At 44.8% G+C, this 22,245-nt stretch overlaps 2 protein-coding genes across 10 annotated transcripts in view; one reads left to right on the top strand and one right to left on the bottom strand.

The window, feature by feature from the left end:
* The window catches only part of PIANP (PILR alpha associated neural protein), a 53,409-nt gene extending 36,602 nt beyond the window's left edge, over nucleotides 1-16,807 (top strand). For 3 of the 5 annotated variants that reach the window (XM_056533058.1, XM_056533060.1, XM_056533059.1), the window contains exons 5-6: nucleotides 5,204-5,386; nucleotides 16,321-16,807. In XM_056533058.1, coding sequence (XP_056389033.1) covers nucleotides 5,204-5,386; nucleotides 16,321-16,342 — 205 coding nt within the window. In that variant the 3' untranslated portion in view covers nucleotides 16,343-16,807. Of the gene's footprint in view, nucleotides 1-5,203; nucleotides 5,391-16,320 lie in introns of those variants that run through there. The other 2 variants (XM_056533057.1, XM_056533061.1) reach the window with 2 other exon arrangements.
* A 69-nt stretch (nucleotides 16,808-16,876) lies between these two features.
* Nucleotides 16,877-22,245, bottom strand: part of LOC130283471 (uncharacterized WD repeat-containing protein alr3466-like) — a 141,710-nt gene continuing 136,341 nt past the window's right edge. For all 5 annotated transcript variants that reach the window (XM_056533055.1, XM_056533053.1, XM_056533052.1 and 2 more), the window contains one exon: nucleotides 16,877-17,059. In XM_056533055.1, coding sequence (XP_056389030.1) covers nucleotides 16,971-17,059 — 89 coding nt within the window. In that variant the 3' untranslated portion in view covers nucleotides 16,877-16,970. The remainder of the gene's footprint in view (nucleotides 17,060-22,245) is intronic.

A 22,245-nucleotide genomic window follows, 5' to 3' on the forward strand; every position in this document is an offset into this window, starting at 1 on the left:
GAACGTTGTGTTGTCCTCTCATTGTCAGTGTGGTGTTGTCTCAACAATTCCTGGCTCCTCCTTCTCCCTTGACAGGAAGTTGTGTTGTCCTCTCATTGTCAGTGTGGTGTTGTCTCAGCAGTTTCCAGCTCTTCCTCCTCTCCTGACAAGATGTTGTGTAGTCCTCTGATTCTTAGTGTGGTGTTCTTTCAGCAGTCCCTCGTTCCTCCCTCTCGCCTGAAAAGAAGTTTTGTAGTCACCTTATTGTCAGTGCGGTGTCATCTAAGCATCTCCCTAGATCCTCATTCTCCCCTGACAGGAAGTTTTGTAGTCCTCTCATTGTAAGTGTGGTGTTGTTTCAGCACCTACCTAAGCACCTCCTTCTCTCCTGACAGGAAGTTGTGTAGTACTCTAATTGTCAGTGTGGTGTTGTCTTAGCAGCTCCCTGACTGCTCCCACTAACCTGACAGGAAGTTGTGTAGTCCTCTCACTGTCAGTGTGGTGTTGTCGCAGCAGCTCCCCATCTCCTCCCTCTCTCCCAAGACAACACATAATCCTCTGTTGTTTCAGGGGGCATGGCTGAATCTTGTTTCTGAGCACAAGCCCCCTGAGTGATGTCATCATCCCTGACCATCCCCTACAGTCCACATCACCATCTCCTTGTCATAAACCTATATGTTTTTATTGGAACATTTAGGAGAGAATTAGGTGTGATTACAGTGTGCTGCCTTGTGCTGATCAGTGCCTCAGACAGAGGAGCAGACAGTGAATGTATACAGTGGATTATTGCAGAGCAGTAGTCTGCTGTGTACTAAAATGATCAGCATCACCTTGGGGAAACTGTCAGGACTGCTGTGGGAGGGGAGTGGGCAGGGTGGGAGGGCTGTGATAAAGAGGTGAGTAAAAGCATTGCATTCTGGGTATTGTAGTACTTAGCAACTCCCCAACCAGAAGGTAGTGAGAGGACATGGTAGTGGAGGGGTGTACAGATTCACAAAAAAATGGATTTTTGGTTTTGGTTTCAGAACTAGGGCAGACAGGTAAGAATTGCTATATTGTTCCAACTACTATCGGAGTAACCCTTTCAAACCAGTTTCCTACACCCATAATATGACCCCATCATGAATCTAACTACAGTGGTTATACGGATATCTACAGAGATCCCCATATGGCTCTATGGTCTCTCCCAATCCCACCCACACATGAACACTTTTCTATTATGTGTATGGGAGACATAGCTGAGTCCACTGTAATATAAATGGTGAAATGTGACCATATTATGGCTGCGCTAAACTGTCCGACCATACACAACTGATATATAGAACCCCCCACTGTGAATTATAGGAATATTACCGTTCACCAAGGGGTTCCATGACCATAGAAAAAGTGTAGGTCACAGAAATCTTAGGCGACTACTTATATAGCTTAAAATTATTATTGAGAATACACATAGCTGCTGCAGAACCTCTTGTTTAAGGGTAAATTGAATATTCCAGTTCACCATTGATTGAGATGAATCTCCCTCCATAAAGTATGTGGTGTATATTTTATTCTGCAAAAGGTGCGATGTGTAATATGATGGTCTGCAGAGGCTGAGGTGTGTATTGAGGTTGTATTATGAAGTTCTGCAGCAGCTGAGGTGTGGATTATAATGTCTAACAGCAGCTGGGGTGTGTACTATGAAGTTCTGCAGCAGCTGAGGTGTGTATTATGTTTAATAGCTAAGATATATATCACGATGGTCTGCAGCAGCTGAGGTGTATTATAATGTTCTGCAGCAGCTGAGGTGTATTATAATGTTCTGCAGCAGCTGAGGTGAATTATAATGTTCTGCAGCAGATAAGGTGTGCATTATAATGTTCTGCAGCAGCTGAGGTGTATTATAATGTTCTGCAGCAGATAAGGTGTGTATTATAATGTTCTGCAGCAGCTGAGGTGTGTATTATAATGTTCTGCAGCAGCTGATGTGTGTATTATAATGTCCGGCAGCAGCTAAGGTGTGTATTATGATGTCAGGCAGCAGCTGAATTGTGTATTATGAGGTTCTGCAGCAGATGAGGTATGTATTATGAGGTTCTGCAGCAGCTGAGGTGTGTATTATAATGTTCTGCAGCAGCTGAGGTGTGTATTATAATGTCCGGCAGCAGCTGAGGCGTGTATTATAATGTTCTGCAGAAGCTGAGGCGTGTATAATAATGTTCTGCAGAATATGAGGTCTGTATTATAATGTTCTGCAGAATATGAGGTCTGTATTATAATGTTCTGCAGCAGCTGAGGTGTATTATAATGTTCTGCAGCAGCTGAGGTGTGCATTATAATGTTCTGCAGCAGGTGAGGTGTGTATTATAATGTTCTGCAGCAGATGAAGTGTGTATTATAATGTTCTGCAGCAGCTGATGTGTGTATTATAATGTTCTGCAGCAGATGAGGTGTATTATAATGTTCTGCAGCAGCTGAGATGTGTATTATAATGTTCTGCAGCAGCTGAGGTGTGTATTATAATGTTCTGCAGCAGCTGAGGTGTGCATTATAATGTTCTGCAGCAGGTGAGGTGTGTATTATAATGTCCGGCAGCAGCTAAGGTGTATTATAATGTTCTGCAGCAGCTGAGGTGTGTATTATAATGTTCTGCAGCAGATGAGGTGTGAATTATAATGTTCTGCAGCAGCTGAGGTGTGTATTATGATGTTCTGCAGCAGCTGAGGTGTGTATTATAATGTTCTGCAGCAGCTGAGGTGTGTATTATAATGTTCTGCAGCAGCTGAGGTGTGTGTTATAATGTTCTGCAGCAGATGAAGTGTGTATTATAATGTTCTGCAGCAGATGAGGTGTATTATAATGTTCTGCAGCAGCTGAGGTGTGTATTATAATGTTCTGCAGCAGCTGAGGTGTGTATTATAATGTTCTGCAGCAGCTGAGGTGTATTATAATGTTCTGCAGCAGATGAGGTGTATTATAATGTTCTGCAGAAGCTGAGGTGTGTATTATAATGTTCTGCAGCAGCTGAGGTGTATTATAATGTTCTGCAGCAGATGAGGTGTATTATAATGTTCTGCAGCAGCTGATGTGTGTATTATAATGTTCTGCAGCAGATGAGGTGTGTATTATGATGTCAGGCAGCAGCTGAATTGTGTATTATGAGGTTCTGGAGCAGCTGTGTGTATTATAATGTTCTGCAGCAGCTGATGTGTGTATTATAATGTTCTGCAGCAGCTGAGGTGTGTATTATAATGTTCTGCAGCAGCTGAGGTGTGTATTATAATGTTCTGCAGCAGCTGAGGTTTCTATTATGAAGTTCTGCAGCAGCTGAGGTGTAATCATCAGGTTGTGACATGCCATGTTTATGCCGCCCTTTGTACCCGTGGCTTGACAAGGAAAGGGCAGGTCAGTACATACAAGGCGCCATCTCATTGCGCGGCTGATCTCAGATCTCATTTTTTAGCGTAGATTTATTTTCACATTCCCACTCGATATTTCCGCGCCTCGGCAGATTGCCACTTACATGCATGGCTTCAGACGCCACGGGCTCTCTAAGGACGGAAATGTTCCCGCACACCGGTGGATTAAATCAAATAGTTCCCAGGTTTTCATCATTGTTATCTGTTCATCACAGACAACGGAACCTTCTAGTACAGTGTTTCCCATCTAGGGCGCCTTCAGCTGTTGAAAAAGTACAACTCCCAGCATGCCCGGACAGCCGAAGGCTGTCCGGGCATGCTGGGAGTTGTACTTTTTCAACAGCTGGAGGCACCCTGGTTGAAAAATACTGTTCTAGTACATACAATGTGAAGAGAAAAAGTTGACCAGTTGCCCATAGCAACCAATCAGATCTCTTCTTTCGTTTTTAACAAGGCCTCTGAAAATAAAAATAAAAAAACGATCTATTGGTCGCTATGGGCAACTGGTCAACTTTTCCTCTGCTTAAATTTTGATTGAAGTGGAAAACTATTTTGAAGTGGAAAACTATTTTTTTATTTTAATCAACTGGTGCCAGAAAGTTAAACAGATTTGTAAATGATTTCTATTAAAAAAAAATCTTAATCCTTCCAGTACCTAATACTACAGAGGAAAATTCTTTTCTTTTTGGAACACAGTGCTCTCTGCTGACATCTCTGTCCATTTTAGGAACTGTCCAGAGCAGCATATGTTTTCTATGGGGATAAGAGTCTGTGTGTGTGGGGAGGGGGGGGGGGGGGGGGTTATTAGGCTGGTTTCAGGACTGAGACGTAATGCTGGGCCCCAATTCTAAATCCATAATAGGGTCCCTAATGTTTAATTTATAGTATAGAACTGGCCTCCTATAAGGCTGGGTTCACATCACGTTTTTCCCTATACGGAGCGCATACGGCTGGGGGGAGCTAAAAACTTGCGCTCCCGTATCCCTGCCTTATGTAATTCATTTCAATGAGCCGACCGGAGTGCACCGGTCGGCTCATTTTTCCCCGTATGCGGTTATCTACCGGAACTAAAACCATAGTCAACCACGGTTTTAGGTCCGCATACGGGGGAAAATGAGCCGACTGGTTCACTCCGGTCGGCTCCTTGAAATTAATCACATACGGGAGCGCAAGTTTTTAGCTCCCCCCAGCTGTGTGCGGTCCCGTATAGGGAAAAACGTGATGTGAACCCAGCCTAAGAAAGACCTAATGGGCCCCTAAGGCGTCCTGGCCCGGGTGCACCCTCTATAGTTGCACCCTTGGTGGTAGCTGTAATGGCAGCCATATTGGTTGCATGGCCATTATGGATGTATACAGGGCTGGTGCAAGGATTTTTGCCACCCTAGGTGAAAGCTAATTTTGCCGCCCCATGACCCTGCCCATTGGCTCCGCCCTTTGACACACCCCACCTTACTACTCGAGTGACACACTGTAAGAAACCTCCTTATGAAACTTTACTACTGGGGTGACACATTGTAACAAAGTTACTCCTCATGCAATCACCTACTACTGGAGTGACACACTGTAACAAACCCTCTCCTCACGTGACAGTGGTTCTGGCTGGGCGGGTGCTTCGGATGAGTGGCGGGTGCTTCGGATGCTGGCTGGTTGCTAACTTCTTTGCAGCGGGCAGAGCGGAGCCCCCATCAAGAGGGTGCTCTAGGCAGCTGCCTATTTTGCCTATAGGCAGAAGCGGCCTTGGATGATGTATATGTAAGAGTTATAATGACTAAAATAGATTCAATGCATTACATATACTTCTCGCTCCAATCTCCTCTTTCCCTTAGTTGTGAGCGGAGACAAAAACGGAGACGTCACCGGAATGACCGCTGCGCACTACCTGAGGAAGGAAGCCTACAACCGCTCACCGACCTGTCGCCTGACACGGACATCCCTGGGCTTCACTCGCTAAAGCTTGGAGACTTCAAGACTAGCCTGGATGAGAGAGGCATCCCCTGCAGGACAAGCAAGTAAGAAGTGTTATTCCTTATCCTATCACATGTATGCCCTGGTGCACCACTGAATCCAGGATGCTCAATACACCTATCATGTTCCCTTACAGCTATACTTACATACATTTCCAGATAATTGTTACCTACTTGGGCAGTATCCTGTTCCTGGTGGTCGACTGGTGCAATGGTACCCAGGTAGCTTAGTTTTACAATATGCTGTTCTTGATGGCCCAGTGTTCCGTTTCTGGTAGTCCAATGATACAGTTTTCTGTCCCTGGTGGCCTAGTGGTACACTATCCTGCTCCTGGTGGTCCATTAATGCAGTATTCTGTCCCTGGGGGCCTAGTAGTACAGTACTGTGTTGTGGGGGATTCATTATTCTGTTACAGTGCCAGTGATGTAGTGTTCCTGGTGGCCTAGTAGTACAGTGTTCTGCTCCTGGTGGCACAGTATTCTGTTCCAGGTGGTCCACTGATGTAGAGTTCTGTCCCTGGTGACCTAGTGGCACCATATTCTCTTCCTAATGATCCGTATCGTGCTTCTGGTGGTCTAGTGATGCTTTGTTCTGTCCTGGTGGCCTAGTGGTTCAGTATCCTGTTCCTAATGACCCTATAATCTAATCCTGGTGGTGCAGTGCTGGAGAGTTCTGACCCTGGCAGCTTAATGGTCAGTGTCCTGCCCTTGGTGGCACAGTACTCTGTTTCAGGTGGTGCAGTATTCCATCCCTGGTGGTCTAGTGGTAAATTAGCCTGCTACTGGTGGTCCAGTATTCTGTTCCCAGTGGTCAAGTAATGCAGTGATCTGTCTCTGGTGGCCTAGTAGTACAGGGTTATGCTCCTGGTGGTCCTGTTTCTAACCCCTTTTGCATAGTGGTAGAATATTTTTTTCCTTGTAATAGAGTATCATGTTACTGGATGCTATGACCTGGTTGCCTAGTGGTTTAACTTACAGCCACTAACTCTCTAGTCTAGCAGTGTAGAACCTTTTTTACTCTTCTGCTCCTTAGAAACATATTTGCTTCCTTACCTGGTAAGATACAATTCTGCAGCCTATCCAAGATGATTGGAGCAGGAAAGAGAGAATAGAACAGCGGATCAATATATAGTCTGATTATAACTTATCACAGACTAGTCCCAGGTGGAGATATACAGAGCAGATATTACTGTATAGAATCTGGTCTTATAGCAGACGATCAATACTCCTGTACATAGAAATCTCTCTTTAATGTTCACATTTCAACACAATGTTTTGGATTTAACCAACATAAAAAGGTTACTATATAAATAATTTATATTACTTATCCTGTACTGATCCTGAGTTATATCCTGTATTATACTCCAGAGCTGTACTCACTATTCTGCTGGTGAAGTCACTGTGTACATACATTACATTACTTATCCTGTACTGATCCTGAGTTATATCCTGTATTATACTCCAGAGATGCACTCACTATTCTGCTGGTGAGGTCACTGTGTACATATATTACATTACTTATCCTGTACTGATCCTGAGTTATATCCTGTATTATACTCCAAAGCTGTACTCACTATTCTGCTGGTGAGGTCACTGTGTACATACATTACATTACTTATCCTGTACTGATCCTGAGTTATATCCTGTATTATACTCCAGAGCTGTACTCACTATTCTGCTGGTGAGGTCACTGTGTACATACATTACATTACTTATCCTGTACTGATCCTGAGTTATATCCTGTATTATACTCCAGAGCTGTACTCACTATTCTGCTGGTGAGGTCACTGTGTACATACATTACATTACTTATCCTGTACTGATCCTGAGTTATATCCTGTATTATACTCCAGAGCTGTACTCACTATTCTGCTGGTGAGGTCACTGTGTACATACATTACATTACTGATCCTGTACTGATCCTGAGTTATATCCTATATTATACCCCAGAGCTGTACTCACTATTCTGCTGGTGAAGTCACTGTGTACGTATATTACATCATTTATCAATAATTTTGTGGCCCCTGCTAGTTAAAGGGAATTCCATGTAACTAAATGGGTGGTTTGATGTGGTCATGCCCTTTAAATCGTAAAAGAAAGATAGACCCTTTTATGTCTTCCCTGCTGATGTAACGTCTGGCTGTCTAGATGGACATTAAATAAGCTGGAAGTCTTACTTTACAGGGAAAATATCTAAGGTTTTGTTTTTCCTTGAAGTCACGAAAATCTCCTCTCCGCTATAACTCGCACCATAAACCGCACAAAAAATAAGGTTCATCGAGCGCCATAATTTACGATCAGTTGTGTATATGAACATTTATAGCTAATTCATTCTAGGTGCTTACAGTTTGGCTGGAGTGTGTGCTGCTTCCACTAGTGACACCTACAGGTGAAGCTGAGAATTGCTCTGATCTGCGGGTATATCGACGATATCTCGCGGTTTATGGTGCGTGGATTCCAGCCTGTGGTCATGAATTGAGAATAGAGGCATTGAGACAAATTTAGCTTAACCACAGAACTGGAAAAAGCTACACAAAAAAGTGATGCTTACATAAAATATATCATATTCCAAAGTGTTGTCTGGTCTAGTGTTCTTACGCCCTTTTCTATTGGGATTTGGCAAAGGGTCATGGAGGGAGGTAGCAAATCCCAAACGCTTATGGGTAGCAAAATGTGGCACCGTAATGGAGGCCCCGTCTGATCATTGTTATGGGGCCCCCTTGTATGTACACCACTGGTTGGTGACATAACATATTTCAAGCATGTCTTGGCCCAGAGAGGAATGGAAGGGTAACGTCAATATGCCTGAGAGCATCATAAATGCTAAAGAATCTATGGGATCACAGACCTTTACTATAGCAGGGGCTTGGTCATTCTGTATGTCTGTGGTTTTTAACTTGTGAGACTCCAGCTGTTGCAAAACTACAACTCCCCAGCATGCCCTGACAGCCGTAGGCTGTCAGGGCATACTGGGAGTTGTAGTTTTGCAACAGCTGGACACTTACAGGTTGAGGAACATTGCTGTAGGAAAAGGCCTTCTGCCCACTCATAGACAGGAGTCACATGACCGCGGGGTCAGATGACACAGGGTTTGTTTGTAAGCTGTAACCATAGAGATAAATAGGTCTGCATAGGAGCTATAGGAAAAGACCTTCCGCTCACTCAAAGACAGGAGTCACATGACTGTAGGGTCAGACAACAATGGGTTTATTTGTAGTCTGTTACCATGGAGACACATAGGTCTGCATAGGAGCAGTAGGAAAAGGCCTTCTGCCCACTCATAGACAGGAGTCACATGACCGTAGGGTCAGACAATAATTGGTTTATTTGTAGTCTGTTACCATGGAGACACAAAGGTCTGCATGGGAGCTGTAGGAAAAGACCTTCTGCCCACTCATAGACAGGAGTCACATGACTGTAGGGTCAGACCATGCAGGGTTTGTTTGTAGTCTGTAACCATAGAGATAAATAGGTCTGCATAGGAGCTGTAGGAAAAGACCTTCCCCTCACTCAAAGACAGGAGTCACATGACTGTAGGGTCAAATGACGACGGGCTTATTTGTAGTCTGTTGCCATAGAGACATATAGATCTGCATAGGAGCAGTAGGAAAAGGCCTTCTGCCCACTCATAGACAGGAGTCACATGACTGTAGGGTCAGACCATGCAGGGTTTGTTTGTAGTCTGTAACCATAGAGACACATAGGTCTTCATAGGAGCTGTATGCACAAAATGATAGATTGCCTCATTATTTTTTCAAAGTGATATAAAATGTCTAAAAATAAGTGAAGAAAGCCTTAAAACTTTTGACACCGTCCATAAATCCATTATTATTTCCGTCACATCTGCAGCCTCACCGTGTCTTGTCAATTGTAAATTGAATGTACTGTAGAATGATTAACCCGCTGCCGCTGACAAGATATCAGAGAGGACTGACAGCGCCTCACATATCCCCTCTTGGCCGCCTTCACCCGCCAATGTTAGGTGACACTTGTCGTCTCATTCCAGTGGCTGTCGGATTATAATGGGATGTGTTCCTCTCACCTATCACCTCCGATGCTTTAGGTGAAGAAAACATGAAATAAGTGAGATCTATGCATAGGACCATCATTAAAGTGCCGGCATCATAGTGTGTCACCCAACTTCATAGACCTTTAATGTGTCCTGTGGTATCAGCAGAAGATCCTGTAAGTTGTGGCCTCCATGGATCACACCTGTTCCTTCAGCACATCCACAGATGATCAATCGGATTAAAGGGTACTCCGCTCCCAGACATCTTATCCCCTATCCAAAGGATAGGGGATAAGATTTCTGATCGCTGGGGTCCCGCCGCTGGGGACCCCCACGATCTCCCTGCTGCACCCGGCCTTCGTTTAGAGCGTCAGGTGCAGCGACAGAGGCTTGTGACATCATGGCCACGCCCCCTCAATGCAAGTCTATGGGAGGGGGCGTGACAAACATCACACCCCCTCCCATAGACTTGCATTGAGGGAGCGTGACCGTGACGTCCCGAGCACCCGCCCCACATCGCCAGTCATCCGGCACGGAGCGAAGTTCACTCCGTGCACCGGATGTCTGGGGTGCCGCAGCCGAGATAGAAGGGGTCCCCCCGCGATCAGACATCTTATCCCCCTATCCTTTGGATAGGTGATTAGGTGATAAGATGTCTAGCCCTTTAAGATCTGGAGAAGGTGAAGGCTGAGTGATCATCTTGATCTTTTGGTCAGGTTCCTTATTCCTGAACAATGTCTGGGGAATAAGAGGCCACCGCCACTAGGGGTTCTGGCTGCCATGATGGGATAAGACTTTGTGTGTACAATGTTTAGGTAAGTGGCATGCGTCACAGTAACACAGGGGTCAGCATGGGCGCTCTGACTGGTCTCCAGCTACACCACCCCATATACAGCAATGTCCTGTCCTGCGATGTCCTGTGTGATCTGACTCCTTTCTATCATGGCCATTTTCATTTCACAATTGGGCCTTGTTACAGTTGCCCATTTTTCCTGCTTCCAACACATCAACACCGATCAATTGCTGCCGGATATATCCCAATCCCTGATAGGTTCCATTGATTCATGTTATTTACTTCACCGTTCAGTGGCTCTCATATCTACCATGTAAATCCAAATTTCATGCAATTACCATCCAAATGTGGTGCGATTTCTATGTATTTGGTCATCAGGGCCTCCCTCTGCATAATGACATGTTGTGCCGTGCCACATCACGTGAAGGCACAAGCCAATCTTAGATTGCCTATCCACAGTGACACCAAGGTTCTAACAATAATGGTCAGTGACATTGGACCCATGTCCGGAAGATTATAAAGGTAAGTATATTATAAAGAGCTCGGAATGGCTGACTCCATTGTATTAGGTTAACAGGAGCCACATATGGTTGTCAGAATTATCGCTCATTACAGACGAGAGGATCGATCCCTTGCTTTGCATTCATCCAGTGATTCGCCGGACATTAGTATACAGCAGGGGACTCGGCTTTTCACTTATGGTGTTTACTAACAGAGTCTGAGCTGCAAATCGATTCCTCATCATCTCCGTCTCTGCTCCGGCCTCCATGCCTGGTAAAGGTATAGACCTGCTGTCACTGAGCACCATTACCCTGATAGAATCATTGCAAAACAAAAGCATAACTACAATGGACATTGTAAGACACCTAAAGGATCTAGAGAAGGAGAACTACACTGGGCATTGTAAGGAACCTACAGGATCTAAAGGAGAACTACACTGGGCATTGTAAGACACCTAAAGGATCTAAAGGTTAACTACACTGGACATTGTAAGGAACCTGAAGGGTCTAAAGAAGGAGAACTACACTGGACATTGTAAGGAACCTACAGGATCTAAAGGAGAACTACACTGGACATTGTAAGGAACCTACAGGATCTAAAGGAGAACTACACTGGGCATTGTAAGACACCTAAAGTATCTAAAGGAGAACTACACTGGACATTGTAAGGAACCTACTGGATCTAAAGAAGGAGAACTACACTGGACATTGTAAGACACCTGAAGGATCTAGAGAAGGAGAACTACACTGGACATTGTAAGGAACCTGAAGGATCTAAAGGAGAACTACACTGGACATTGTAAGGAACCTGAAGGATCTAAAGGAGAACTACACTGGACATTGTAAGGAACCTACCGGATCTAAAGAAGGAGAACTTTCACAGGATATTGTAAGACACCTAAAGGATCTAGAGAAGGAGAATTACACTGGACATTGTAAGGAACCTACACGATCTAGAGAAGGAGAACTACACTGGACATTGTAAGACACCTGAAGGATCTAAAGGAGAACTATACTGGACAATGTAAGGAACCTGAAGGATCTAGAGAAGGAGAACTACACTGGACATTGTTAGGAAACTAAAGGATCTAAAGGAGAACTACACTGGACATTGTAAGGAACCTAAAGGATCTAAAGGAGAACTACACTGGACATTGTAAGGAACCTGAAGGATCTAAAGGAGAACTACACTGGACATTGTAAGACACCTGAAGGATCTAAAGAAGGAGAACTACACTGGACATTGTAAGACACCTGAAGGATCTAAAGAAGGCGAACTACACTGGGCATTGTAAGACACCTAAAGGATCTAGAGAAGGAGAACTACACTGGGCATTGTAAGACACCTAAAGGATCTAAAGGTTAACTACACTGGACATTGTAAGGAACCTGAAGGGTCTAAAGAAGGAGAACTACACTGGACATTGTAAGGAACCTACAGGATCTAAAGGATAACTACACTGGACATTGTAAGGAACCTACAATGTCCAGTGTAGTTCTCCTTTAGATCTTGTAAGACACCTAAAGTATCTAAAGGAGAACTACACTGGACATTGTAAGGAACCTACCGGATCTAAAGAAGGAGAACTACACTGGACATTGTAAGACACCTGAAGGATCTAGAGAAGGAGAACTACACTGGAAATTGTAAGGAACCTGAAGGATCTAAAGGAGAACTACACTGGACATTGTAAGAATCCTGAAGGGTCTAAAGAACGAGAACTACACTGGACTTTGTAAGGAACCTGAAGGATCTAAAGAAGGAGAACTACACTGGACGTTGAACGGAACCTGAAAGATCTAAAGGAGAACTACACTGGACATTGTAAGGAACCTGATGGATCTAGAGAAGGAGAACTACACTGGACATTGTAAGGAACCTAAAGGATCTAAAGGAGAACTACACTGGACATTGTAAGGAACCTGAAGGGTCTAAAGAAGGAGAACTACACTGGACATTGTAAGGAACCTGAAGGATCTAAAGAAGGAGAACTACACTGGACATTGTAAGGAACCTGAAGGATCTAAAGAAGGAGAACTACACTGGACATTGTAAGGAACCTGAAGGCTCTAAAGAAGGAGAACTACACTGGACATTGTACGGAACCTGAAGGATCTAAAGGATAACTACACTGAAAATTGTACGGAACCTGAAGGATCTAAAGAAGGAGAACTACACTGGACATTGTAAGGAACCTGATGGATCTAAAGAAGGAGAACTACACTGGACATTGTAAGGAACCTGAAGGATCTAAAGAAGGAGAACTACACTGGACATTGTAAGGAACCTGAAGGATGTAAAGAAGGAGAACTACACTGGACATTGTAAGGAACCTGAAGGATCTAAAGAAGGAGAACTACACTGGACATTGTAAGGAACCTGAAGGATGTAAAGAAGGAGAACTACACTGGACATTGTAAGGAACCTGAAGGATCTAAAGAAGGAGAACTACACTGGACATTGTAAGGAACCTGAAGGATCTAAAGAAGGGGAACTACACTGGACATTGTAAGGAACCTGAAGGCTCTAAAGAAGGAGAACTACACTGGACATTGTACGGAACCTGAAGGATCTAAAGGATAACTACACTGAAAATTGTACGGAACCTGAAGGATCTAAAGAAGGAGAACTACACTGGACATTGTAAGGAACCTGAAGGGTCTAAAGAAGGAGAACTACACTGGACATTGTAAGGAACCTGAAGGATCTAAAGAAGGAGAACTACACTGGACATTGTAAGGAACCTGAAGGATGTAAAGAAGGAGAACTACACTGGACATTGTAAGGAACCTGAAGGATCTAAAGAAGGAGAACTACACTGGACATTGTAAGGAACCTGATGAATCTAGAGAAGGAGAACTACACTGGACATTGTAAGGAACATGAAGGGTCAAAATAAGGAGAACTACACTGGACATTCCCTCACTCCAGTGTTGCCTTCCTTGCTGCTGCTTTCTTAGTGCCTCCGCTTTGTCTTCCATGCTTTTCTTACTCCATAAGTGCCATTATACCATAGTGCCAGCACTTTATCTTTCATACTTTTCCTACTATGCCTTAGTGTCACCACTTTGTCTTCCATGCTTTTCTTACTCTACCATAGTGCCAGCACTTTATCCTTCATACTTTTCCTACTATTCCTTAGTGTCACCACTTTGTCTTCCATGCTTTTCTTACTCTACCATAGTGCCAGCACTTTATCCTTCATACTTTTCCTACTATGCCTTAGTGTCACCACTTTGTCTTCCATGCTTTTCTTACTCTACCATAGTGCCAGCACTTTATCCTTCATACTTTTCCTACTATTCCTTAGTGTCACCACTTTGTCTTCCATGCTTTTCTTACTCTACCATAGTGCCAGCACTTTATCCTTCATACTTTTCCTACTATTCCTTAGTGTCACCACTTTGTCTTCCATGCTTTTCTTACTCTACCTCAATGCCCCCACCTTGTGTTTTTCTTGGGCTACCTCAAAAACAGGTTTTGAGTGGGAAAAGGAATTTGTGTAGAATTGGACTATGGCTATGGAATAAAAAGCTTCTTCCTCTAAAATACTTTTTCTGAGGATTTTTTATTCTTTTTTTATTTATTTTATTATTCCTTTATATCTTAATTACAATAATTGTTAATTCATCATATAATTACCACCATCAATATCTTCACACATTATAGAAAAGGTATAATCCCCCTCCCCCTTACAATTCCCATATTTGGGTCTAGTGCCCTGTCCAACCCGTATACCCCGTATTCATACATACTCTTTATGTTGATAAAACCCTCTTCTTCCCTCCCCTTCTCCTTTCCTTAGTTTACCCCAAACAAAAGAGGAGGAGAGGGAAAAAAACTAACAAAAAAACTAAAAAAACTTTCCCCTCAATTTCTCTAATTTCCCAATTTTCGCTTGAGGTCCTGCCAGAACATTCACCATCACCTCCTTTCATTTTCACTGCCATCTGTATTTAATTCCCCGAGTGAATGGATAAAGCATGTGGACTGCCGCTCTATTCACTTCTATGGTCTGATGACAATAAAAGCTGTATTCAGCTATCCTTGCCAGGCCCACAGAGATGAATGGAGCAGCAGCATGCACGTCTTACCACCGCCTGGTTTAAAGGGGTACTCCGCCCCTAGCATCTTATAAGATGTCAGATCGCCGGGGTTCCCCTGCTGGGGACCCCCGGGGTCTCCGCTGCGGCACCCTGCTATCATTACTGCACAGAGCACACTCGCTCTGTGCGTAATGACCAGCGATACAGGGGCCGGAGCATCGTGACGTCACGGCCCGCCCCCTTAATGCAAGTCTATGGGAGGGGGTGTGCCACGCCCCCTCCCATAGACTTGTATAGAGTGGGCGGGCCGTGACGTCACGAGGGGGTGGAGCCGTGACGTAACGATGCTCCGACCCCTGTATTGGCCATCATTACGCACAGAGCGAGTTTGCTCTGTGCAGTAATGATAACACGGTGCCGAAGCCGAGATCCCGGGGGTCTCCAGCAGCGGGACCCCAGCGATCAGACATCTTATCCCCTATCCTTTTTATAGGGGATAAGATACTAGGGGCGGAGTACCCCTTTAAATTATTAGACATGAGCTCCTTGTCCTTATTAGACACCTACCAGCTATCTCAGTGTTTCCCAACCAGGGTGCCTCCAGCTGATACAAAATTACAATTCCCAGCATGCCCGGACAGCCGAAGGCTGTCCGGGCATGCTGGGAGTTGTAGTTTTGTATCAGCTGGAGGCACCCTGGTTGGGAAACACTCCACTCATGTATAGGGGCACATAGATGAGGGCACACTGGATGCTTTTCAAGCATCCTGAATGGCATGTCTGCTAATTTACGTGTGATCCTATTCTATTCTATTATTGTTTAGGAAGCGCGGGTGTTATTTTCCATTGTCTCAGAAAGCTGGGTGATGTTTTGCCTGCGTAAAATCCATAGTGGTATTACATTAGCACCAAAGCCGATGGGATTTGCGGTGTATAATTGTACTTTAAGTCTGTGGGGAAATATCTGTAGTGCAGCATATCCATTTATGTTATAAACTCTCAGATACGCTGAGGATTTTTTGTGATAGTGAAAATCCCATATATACTGTACACACACACACATATATATATATATATATATATATATATATATATATATATATATATACACTTCAGCAAATACAATGTATTTTTTTCTAAACATGAAATCAGTTAATCAGGAATGGGAATCCGGAGCTAATTTCTTCCCAAAACAGCGCCACCCTTGTCCTCAGGTTGTATGTGGTATTGCAGCTCAGTTCCATTGAAGGAAATGGAGAAAAGTTATAATACCACACACAACCTGAGGGCAGGGGAGGCGCTGTTTTTGGAAGAAATAAGCTCTGGTTTTCTTTTCCTGTACAACCCCTTCAACAAATCCTGCTCCCAAATACGGCAAGGCAATTCTACCACAAATCTGCACCAAAATTTCGCACACAGTTTGGTGCGGATCTGTGGCTGCAGAATGTATTTGCAGAAATGCTGCAAATTTTCCACTGTAAAAAAAATCACAGCGTTTCAGTCCCGTTCTACGGCCATATTGGTGGTCGAGCTGCTTTCTTAGAATCTTCTATAAACACTATTGGGGAGATTTTTTTTTTTTTTGGTGAAAATACTCACACGAATACTTTTTTTTTTCTCTTTCCCATAGGATCCCTGTGGTGACCATGTGATGGCGCCGTTATCGTCATGACGTTGTATTAAGGACAGTTCGGAAGGACACAGCGGGTGGATATGACAAATAAGGAACTGACCTGATGCAGGTGGTGGTATAGAATCCCGCATTTCTTAAACCTCTGCACCCCAAAAAAAAAAATCCTTGCGGGAGGAGACGAGTGTCGCAAGAAGGGACCGGTCAGTGGAAGATGACCTCACCTAGCCAGGAGTAGCCCTCTCACCCCCTCAGCCATAGGGCTGTATGTTTATTTATGATACATGTATGTATGCATGGGCGCACATAACTAGTGATCCGGGGCTGCCCATGGAGACCACCCATGATGCCCTGCGGCATTGTGACAGAACATATATGTAACAATACTGTTCTATATATTTATATAGCTATCTATCGTATGAAAGCATGTATGACTGTTAACATGTGATCACTAAGGGCTTAACCTCCCCCCCCCCCCCCCCCAGACCCAGACCCCACGTATGTGCTGTGAATGTCTCCATCTGCACCAATACTACGTGTATAGTATCCACTCATCTTCAGGGTTTTGATCACAGTTTTATTTTTAAATAAAAGTAATTTTAAGTGTATGTGGTAGGTGGTGGTGGTAGGTGGTGAAGGCTTCTCCCTGGTTACATCAGTACGCACCGCTGCCAGATGCCCGGCTCGGCTTGCATGTCAGACGGCTCAGCCTCCGTCTCCGCTTCCCACAGATCCTCCTCTGAAAAAAGAAATCATCCCAGCTGAATGTACAGTAAGCCAAGGATATGACACTTCTAGAAATATCTACACCGCATACAAAGAAGAAAGAGATTGGCTGTGCGTCTGTGTACTGTAAAGGGTGGCAAGGACGGAAAAATATGGCAGCTTCCAGAAACTGTGCCACACTAGTCTACAGGTTGTGCATGGTATTGCAGCTCAGCCCCATCCACTCCATTAAAGGGGTACTCAGGTAATGAACAACTTCTCCCCTGTCTGCAGGAGATTGTGGGGGATCTCAATGGTTGGAACCCCCCGCAATCTTCTGCCCAGTGCTTCGGCTCTCCCGGTGCCCCAGTCACTCTGTTCTCTCAGTAGCTGTACAGTGTCTATATCTCCTCAGTCAGTCCTTGGGCTGGGTCAGTGTTTCCCAACTAGAGTGCCTCCAGCTGTTGCAAAACTACAACTCCTAGCATGCCTGGACAACGAACGGCTGTCTGGGCATGCTGGGAGTTGTAGTTTAGCAACTCTCTTTAGGCTGGGTCAGTGTTTCCTCAACTAATGTGCCTCCAGCTGTTGCAAAACTACAACTCCCAGCATGTACGGACAGCCGTTGGCTGTCCGGGCATGCTGGGAGTTGTAGTTTTGCAATTCTCTTTAGGCTGGGTCAGTGTTTCCCAACTAGTGTGCCTCCAGCTGTTGCAAAACTACAACTCCTAGCATGCCTGTACAAACAACGGCTGTCCGGGCATGCTGGGAGTTGTAGTTTAGCAACTCTCTTTAGGCTGGGTCAGTGTTTCCTCAACTAATGTGCCTCCAGCTGTTGCAAAACTACAACTCCCAGCATGTACGGACAGCCGTTGGCTGTCCGGGCATGCTGGGAGTTGTAGTTTTGCAATTCTCTTTAGGCTGGGTCAGTGTTTCCCAACTAGTGTGCCTCCAGCTGTTGCAAAACTACAACTCCTAGCATGCCTGTACAAACAACGGCTGTCCGGGCATGCTGGGAGTTGTAGTTTTGCAACTCTCTTTTGGATGGGTCAGTGTTTCCCAACTAGTGTGCCTCCAGCTGTTGAAAAACTACAACTCCGAGCACAGTGTCTATATCTCCTCAGTCAGTCCTTGGGCTGGGTCAGTGTTTCCCAACTAGAGTGCCTCCAGCTGTTGCAAAACTACAACTCCTAGCATGCCTGGACAACGAACGGCTGTCTGGGCATGCTGGGAGTTGTAGTTTAGCAACTCTCTTTAGGCTGGGTCAGTGTTTCCTCAACTAATGTGCCTCCAGCTGTTGCAAAACTACAACTCCCAGCATGTACGGACAGCCGTTGGCTGTCCGGGCATGCTGGGAGTTGTAGTTTTGCAACTCTCTTTAGGCTGGGTCAGTGTTTCCCAACTAGTGTGCCTCCAGCTGTTGCAAAACTACAACTCCTAGCATGCCTGTACAACCAACGGCTGTCCGGGCATGCTGGGAGTTGTAGTTTTGCAACTCTCTTTTGGATGGGTCAGTGTTTCCCAACTAGTGTGCCTCCAGCTGTTGAAAAACTACAACTCCGAGCATGCTGGGAGTTGTAGTTTAGCAACTCTCTTTAGGCTGGGTCAGTGTTTCCCAACTAGTGTGTCTCCAGCTGTTGCAAAACTACAACACATAGCATGTCTGGACAACAAACGGCTGTCTGGGCATGCTGGGAGTTGTAGTTTTGCAACTCTCTTTAGGCTGGGTCAGTGTTTCCCAACTAGTGTGTCTCCAGCTGTTGCAAAACTACAAATCCCAGCATGCCCAGAGTTGTAGCTTAGCAACTCTTTTTTAGGCTGGGTAAGTGTTTCCCAACTAGTGTGCCTCCAGCTGTTGCAAAACTACAACTCCCAGCATGCCCAGACAGCCAACGGCTGGTAATTGTAGATTTGCTACTCTCTTTAGTGGTCATATAGACCTTGTATTGTAAAGTCGAGGGGCTGCAAGGACCATAAAAAAAATATGGCAGCTTCCAGAAACTGTGCCACATTAGTCTACAGGTTGTGCATGGTATTGCAGCTCAGCCCCATCCGCTCCTGTTTAATCACCACTCCATTAAAGGGGTACTCAGGTAATGAACAACTTCTCCCCTGTCTGCAGGAGATTGTGGGGGATCTCAATGGTTGGAACCCCCCGTAATCTTCTGCCCAGTGCTTCGGCTCTCCCGGTGCCCCAGTCACTCTGTTCTCTCAGTAGCTGTACAGTGTCTATATCTCCTCAGTCAGAATCCCAAAGGTCATTTATCCACTATCCTGTGCATAGGAAATATGATGTTATAATAATTGTTGGAATACCCCTTTAAAAATCACATTATGTATGTCAGATTATTATGTCCACAGTGGTAGGAACTGTTCTTTAAAGGGGTACTCCGCTGAAAACATCTTATCCCCTATCCAAAGGATAGGGGATAAGATGTTAGATCGCAGAGGTCCCGCCACTGGGGACCCCCGTGATCTCTGTTGCGGCACCCCAAACATCCGATGCACGGAGCGAACTCTACTCCATGCCCGATGACTGGCAATGCCAGCTGCCACGCCCCCTCCATTCACATCTATGGGAGGAGGCGTGACGGCAATGGACATAGCCGTCTCACCCCTCCCATAGACATGAATTGGGGGGGGGGGGGTGGCGTGACGAACGCGGAAGCTGCCGGCCTGGAGATTGCAGGGGTCCCCCGTGATCCTTTGGATAGGGGATAAGATATTTTCAGCGGAATTTCTCTTTAAAGGGGTACTCCGGTAGAAAACATTTTTTTTTTTTTATCAACTGGGGCCAGAAAGCTAAACAGATTTGTAAATGACTTCTATTAAAAAATCTTAATCCTTCCAGTACTTATCAGCTGCTGTATAATACAAAGTTCATTTCTTTTTGAATCTCTTTCCAGTCTGATCACAGTGCTCTCTGCTGACACCTCTGTCCATGTCAGGAACTGTCCAGAGCAGGAACATTTTCCCATAGCAAACCTCTCCTGCTCTGGACAGTTCTTGACACGGACAGAGGTGTCAGCAGAGAGCACTGTGGTCAGACAGAAAATAAATTCTCAAAGAAAAGAACTTCCTCTGTATAATACAGCAGCTGATAAGTACTGGAAGGATTAAGATTTTTTTTTTTATAGAAGTCATTTACAAATCTGTTTAACTTTCTGGCCCCAGTTGATTTAAAAAAAAATGTTTTTTCCACCGGAGTGCCCCTTTAAGTAATAATACAGTTTCTTATATCTATCTCCCTCGATCAGAATGGCTGATAACAGAGAACAGTAGATTGCATTCAACCCTGTTCAGCCGATGCAGAAAAGGCAGACTTACTGTTCTCGGAAATATCTAAGACCACTTAGAGGAGCAGCCAAAGGCAAAGTAGATGAGCGCATCAGATGGGGCTCGGAAGGCATTAAAAATATATGTTTCCTCTTCTGTTCAGACGTCGTCCACATTAATGGTAATCTGTCTCTGCTACTCTCTGCTATTAGTTTCAATGTGTTTCAATGTGTCCGTTTTATGTGGACATTAAAGGGGTACTCCACTGGAAAACATTTTTTTTCTAAATCAACTGGTGCCAGAAACAGATTTTCAATTGACTTCTATTAAAAAAATCTTAATCCTTCCAGTACTTATCAGCTGCTGTCTGTCCCACAGCAAGTTCTTTTCTTTAAGAATTTCCTTTCTGTCTGACCACAGTGCTCTCTGCTGACTCCTCTGTCCATTTTAGGAACTGTCCAGAGTAGAAGCACATTCCCATAGCAAACCTCTCCTGCTCTGGACAGTTCCTAAAATGGACAGAGGTGTCAGCAGCGAGCACTGTGGTCAGACAGAAAGGAAATTCAAAAAGAAAAGAACTTCCTGTGGAGCATACAGCAGCTGATAAGTACTGGAAGGATTAAGATTTTTTAATAGAAGTCATTTACAAATCTGTTTAACTTTCTGGCACAAGTTGGTTTAAAAAAAAAAAAAAAAAATGTTTTCCAGTGGAGTACCCCTTTAAAGGGGTAGTCCAGTGGTGAAAAACGTATCCCCTATCCTAAGGATAGGGGATAAGTTTGAGATCGCGGGGGGTCCGACCGCTAGGGCCCCCTGCAATCTCTCTGTACGGGGGCCAGGCTCTCCGGCCAGATAGCGGGTGTCGACCCCCGCACGAAGCGCCGGCCGACACGCCCCCTCAATACATCTCTATGGTAGAGCCGGAGATTGCCGAAGGCAGCGCTTCGGCTCTGCCATAGAGTTGTTTTGAGGGGGCGTGTCGGCCGCCGCTTCGTGCGGAGGTCGACACGCCCCCTTCCCGTGGTCTGTCGGGGCTCCGTACAGGAGATCGCAGGGGGCCCCAGCGGTCGGACCCCCCGCGATCTGCAACTTATCCCCTATCCTTAGGATAGGGGATAAGTTGTTCACCACTGGGTTACCACTGGACTACTCCTTTAAGCTTATAAGGAATGAGCCTAAGGGTCTATTCACACGACGGCTATCCACATGCGGAATTCCACCTCAAATGAAAGCCCAATAGACTTCTATAGGATTCCGCATTCCCATTCACACTTCTGAATTTCCGCTTGCGGAAATTCAGAAGTGTGAATGGGAGTGCGGAATCCTATAGAAGTCTATTGGGCTTTCATTTGAGGCAGAATTCCACATGTGGAAATTCTGCCATGTGAATAGACCCTAAAAAGTAAAAAAATCAAATAAAAACGGAGTTGGAGGCCTCCAGGAGGCTGTGTTTCCACTTTACAGTTTTTGAGCCAAAGCCAGAAGTGGATCCAGCAGGAGGGAGAAGTATAAGTCTTCCTTTATATTTCCCGTTCCTTTTGAACACACTTTTGGCTTTGGCACAAAATCTGCATTGTTGGTTTTCCCCCAAAAAAAACAAAAAAAAAAAACTGCCAAGTGTAACCCAGTCTTTGTGGGTCTGGGGCATGAGGACGGGACCTTGTGCGATTTTGTAATGGGATTCCACTTTGTTGAATCTATGTCTGGCCATACACGTCACAAATCGTGTGGGTATACCACAAATGCTGATATGGGAATTCCCCCCAGAAATTTCCGAGCATTCCTATAAACAGCAGAATATGTCGGCATTGGGACTGCTCAGAAATGCGCCATCTCTATAGACCACAATGTGTTTCCGAGTGGATTGGAATTTCCACGGCGCCATGAGTTAAATTTCTAAATTTCTGTGCAGCAGAATCCCATTGAAAAAAATAGGACTATAAG

This window comes from Hyla sarda, chromosome 7 (genome assembly GCF_029499605.1).
Source record: "Hyla sarda isolate aHylSar1 chromosome 7, aHylSar1.hap1, whole genome shotgun sequence".
Lineage (NCBI taxonomy): Eukaryota > Metazoa > Chordata > Amphibia > Anura > Hylidae > Hyla > Hyla sarda.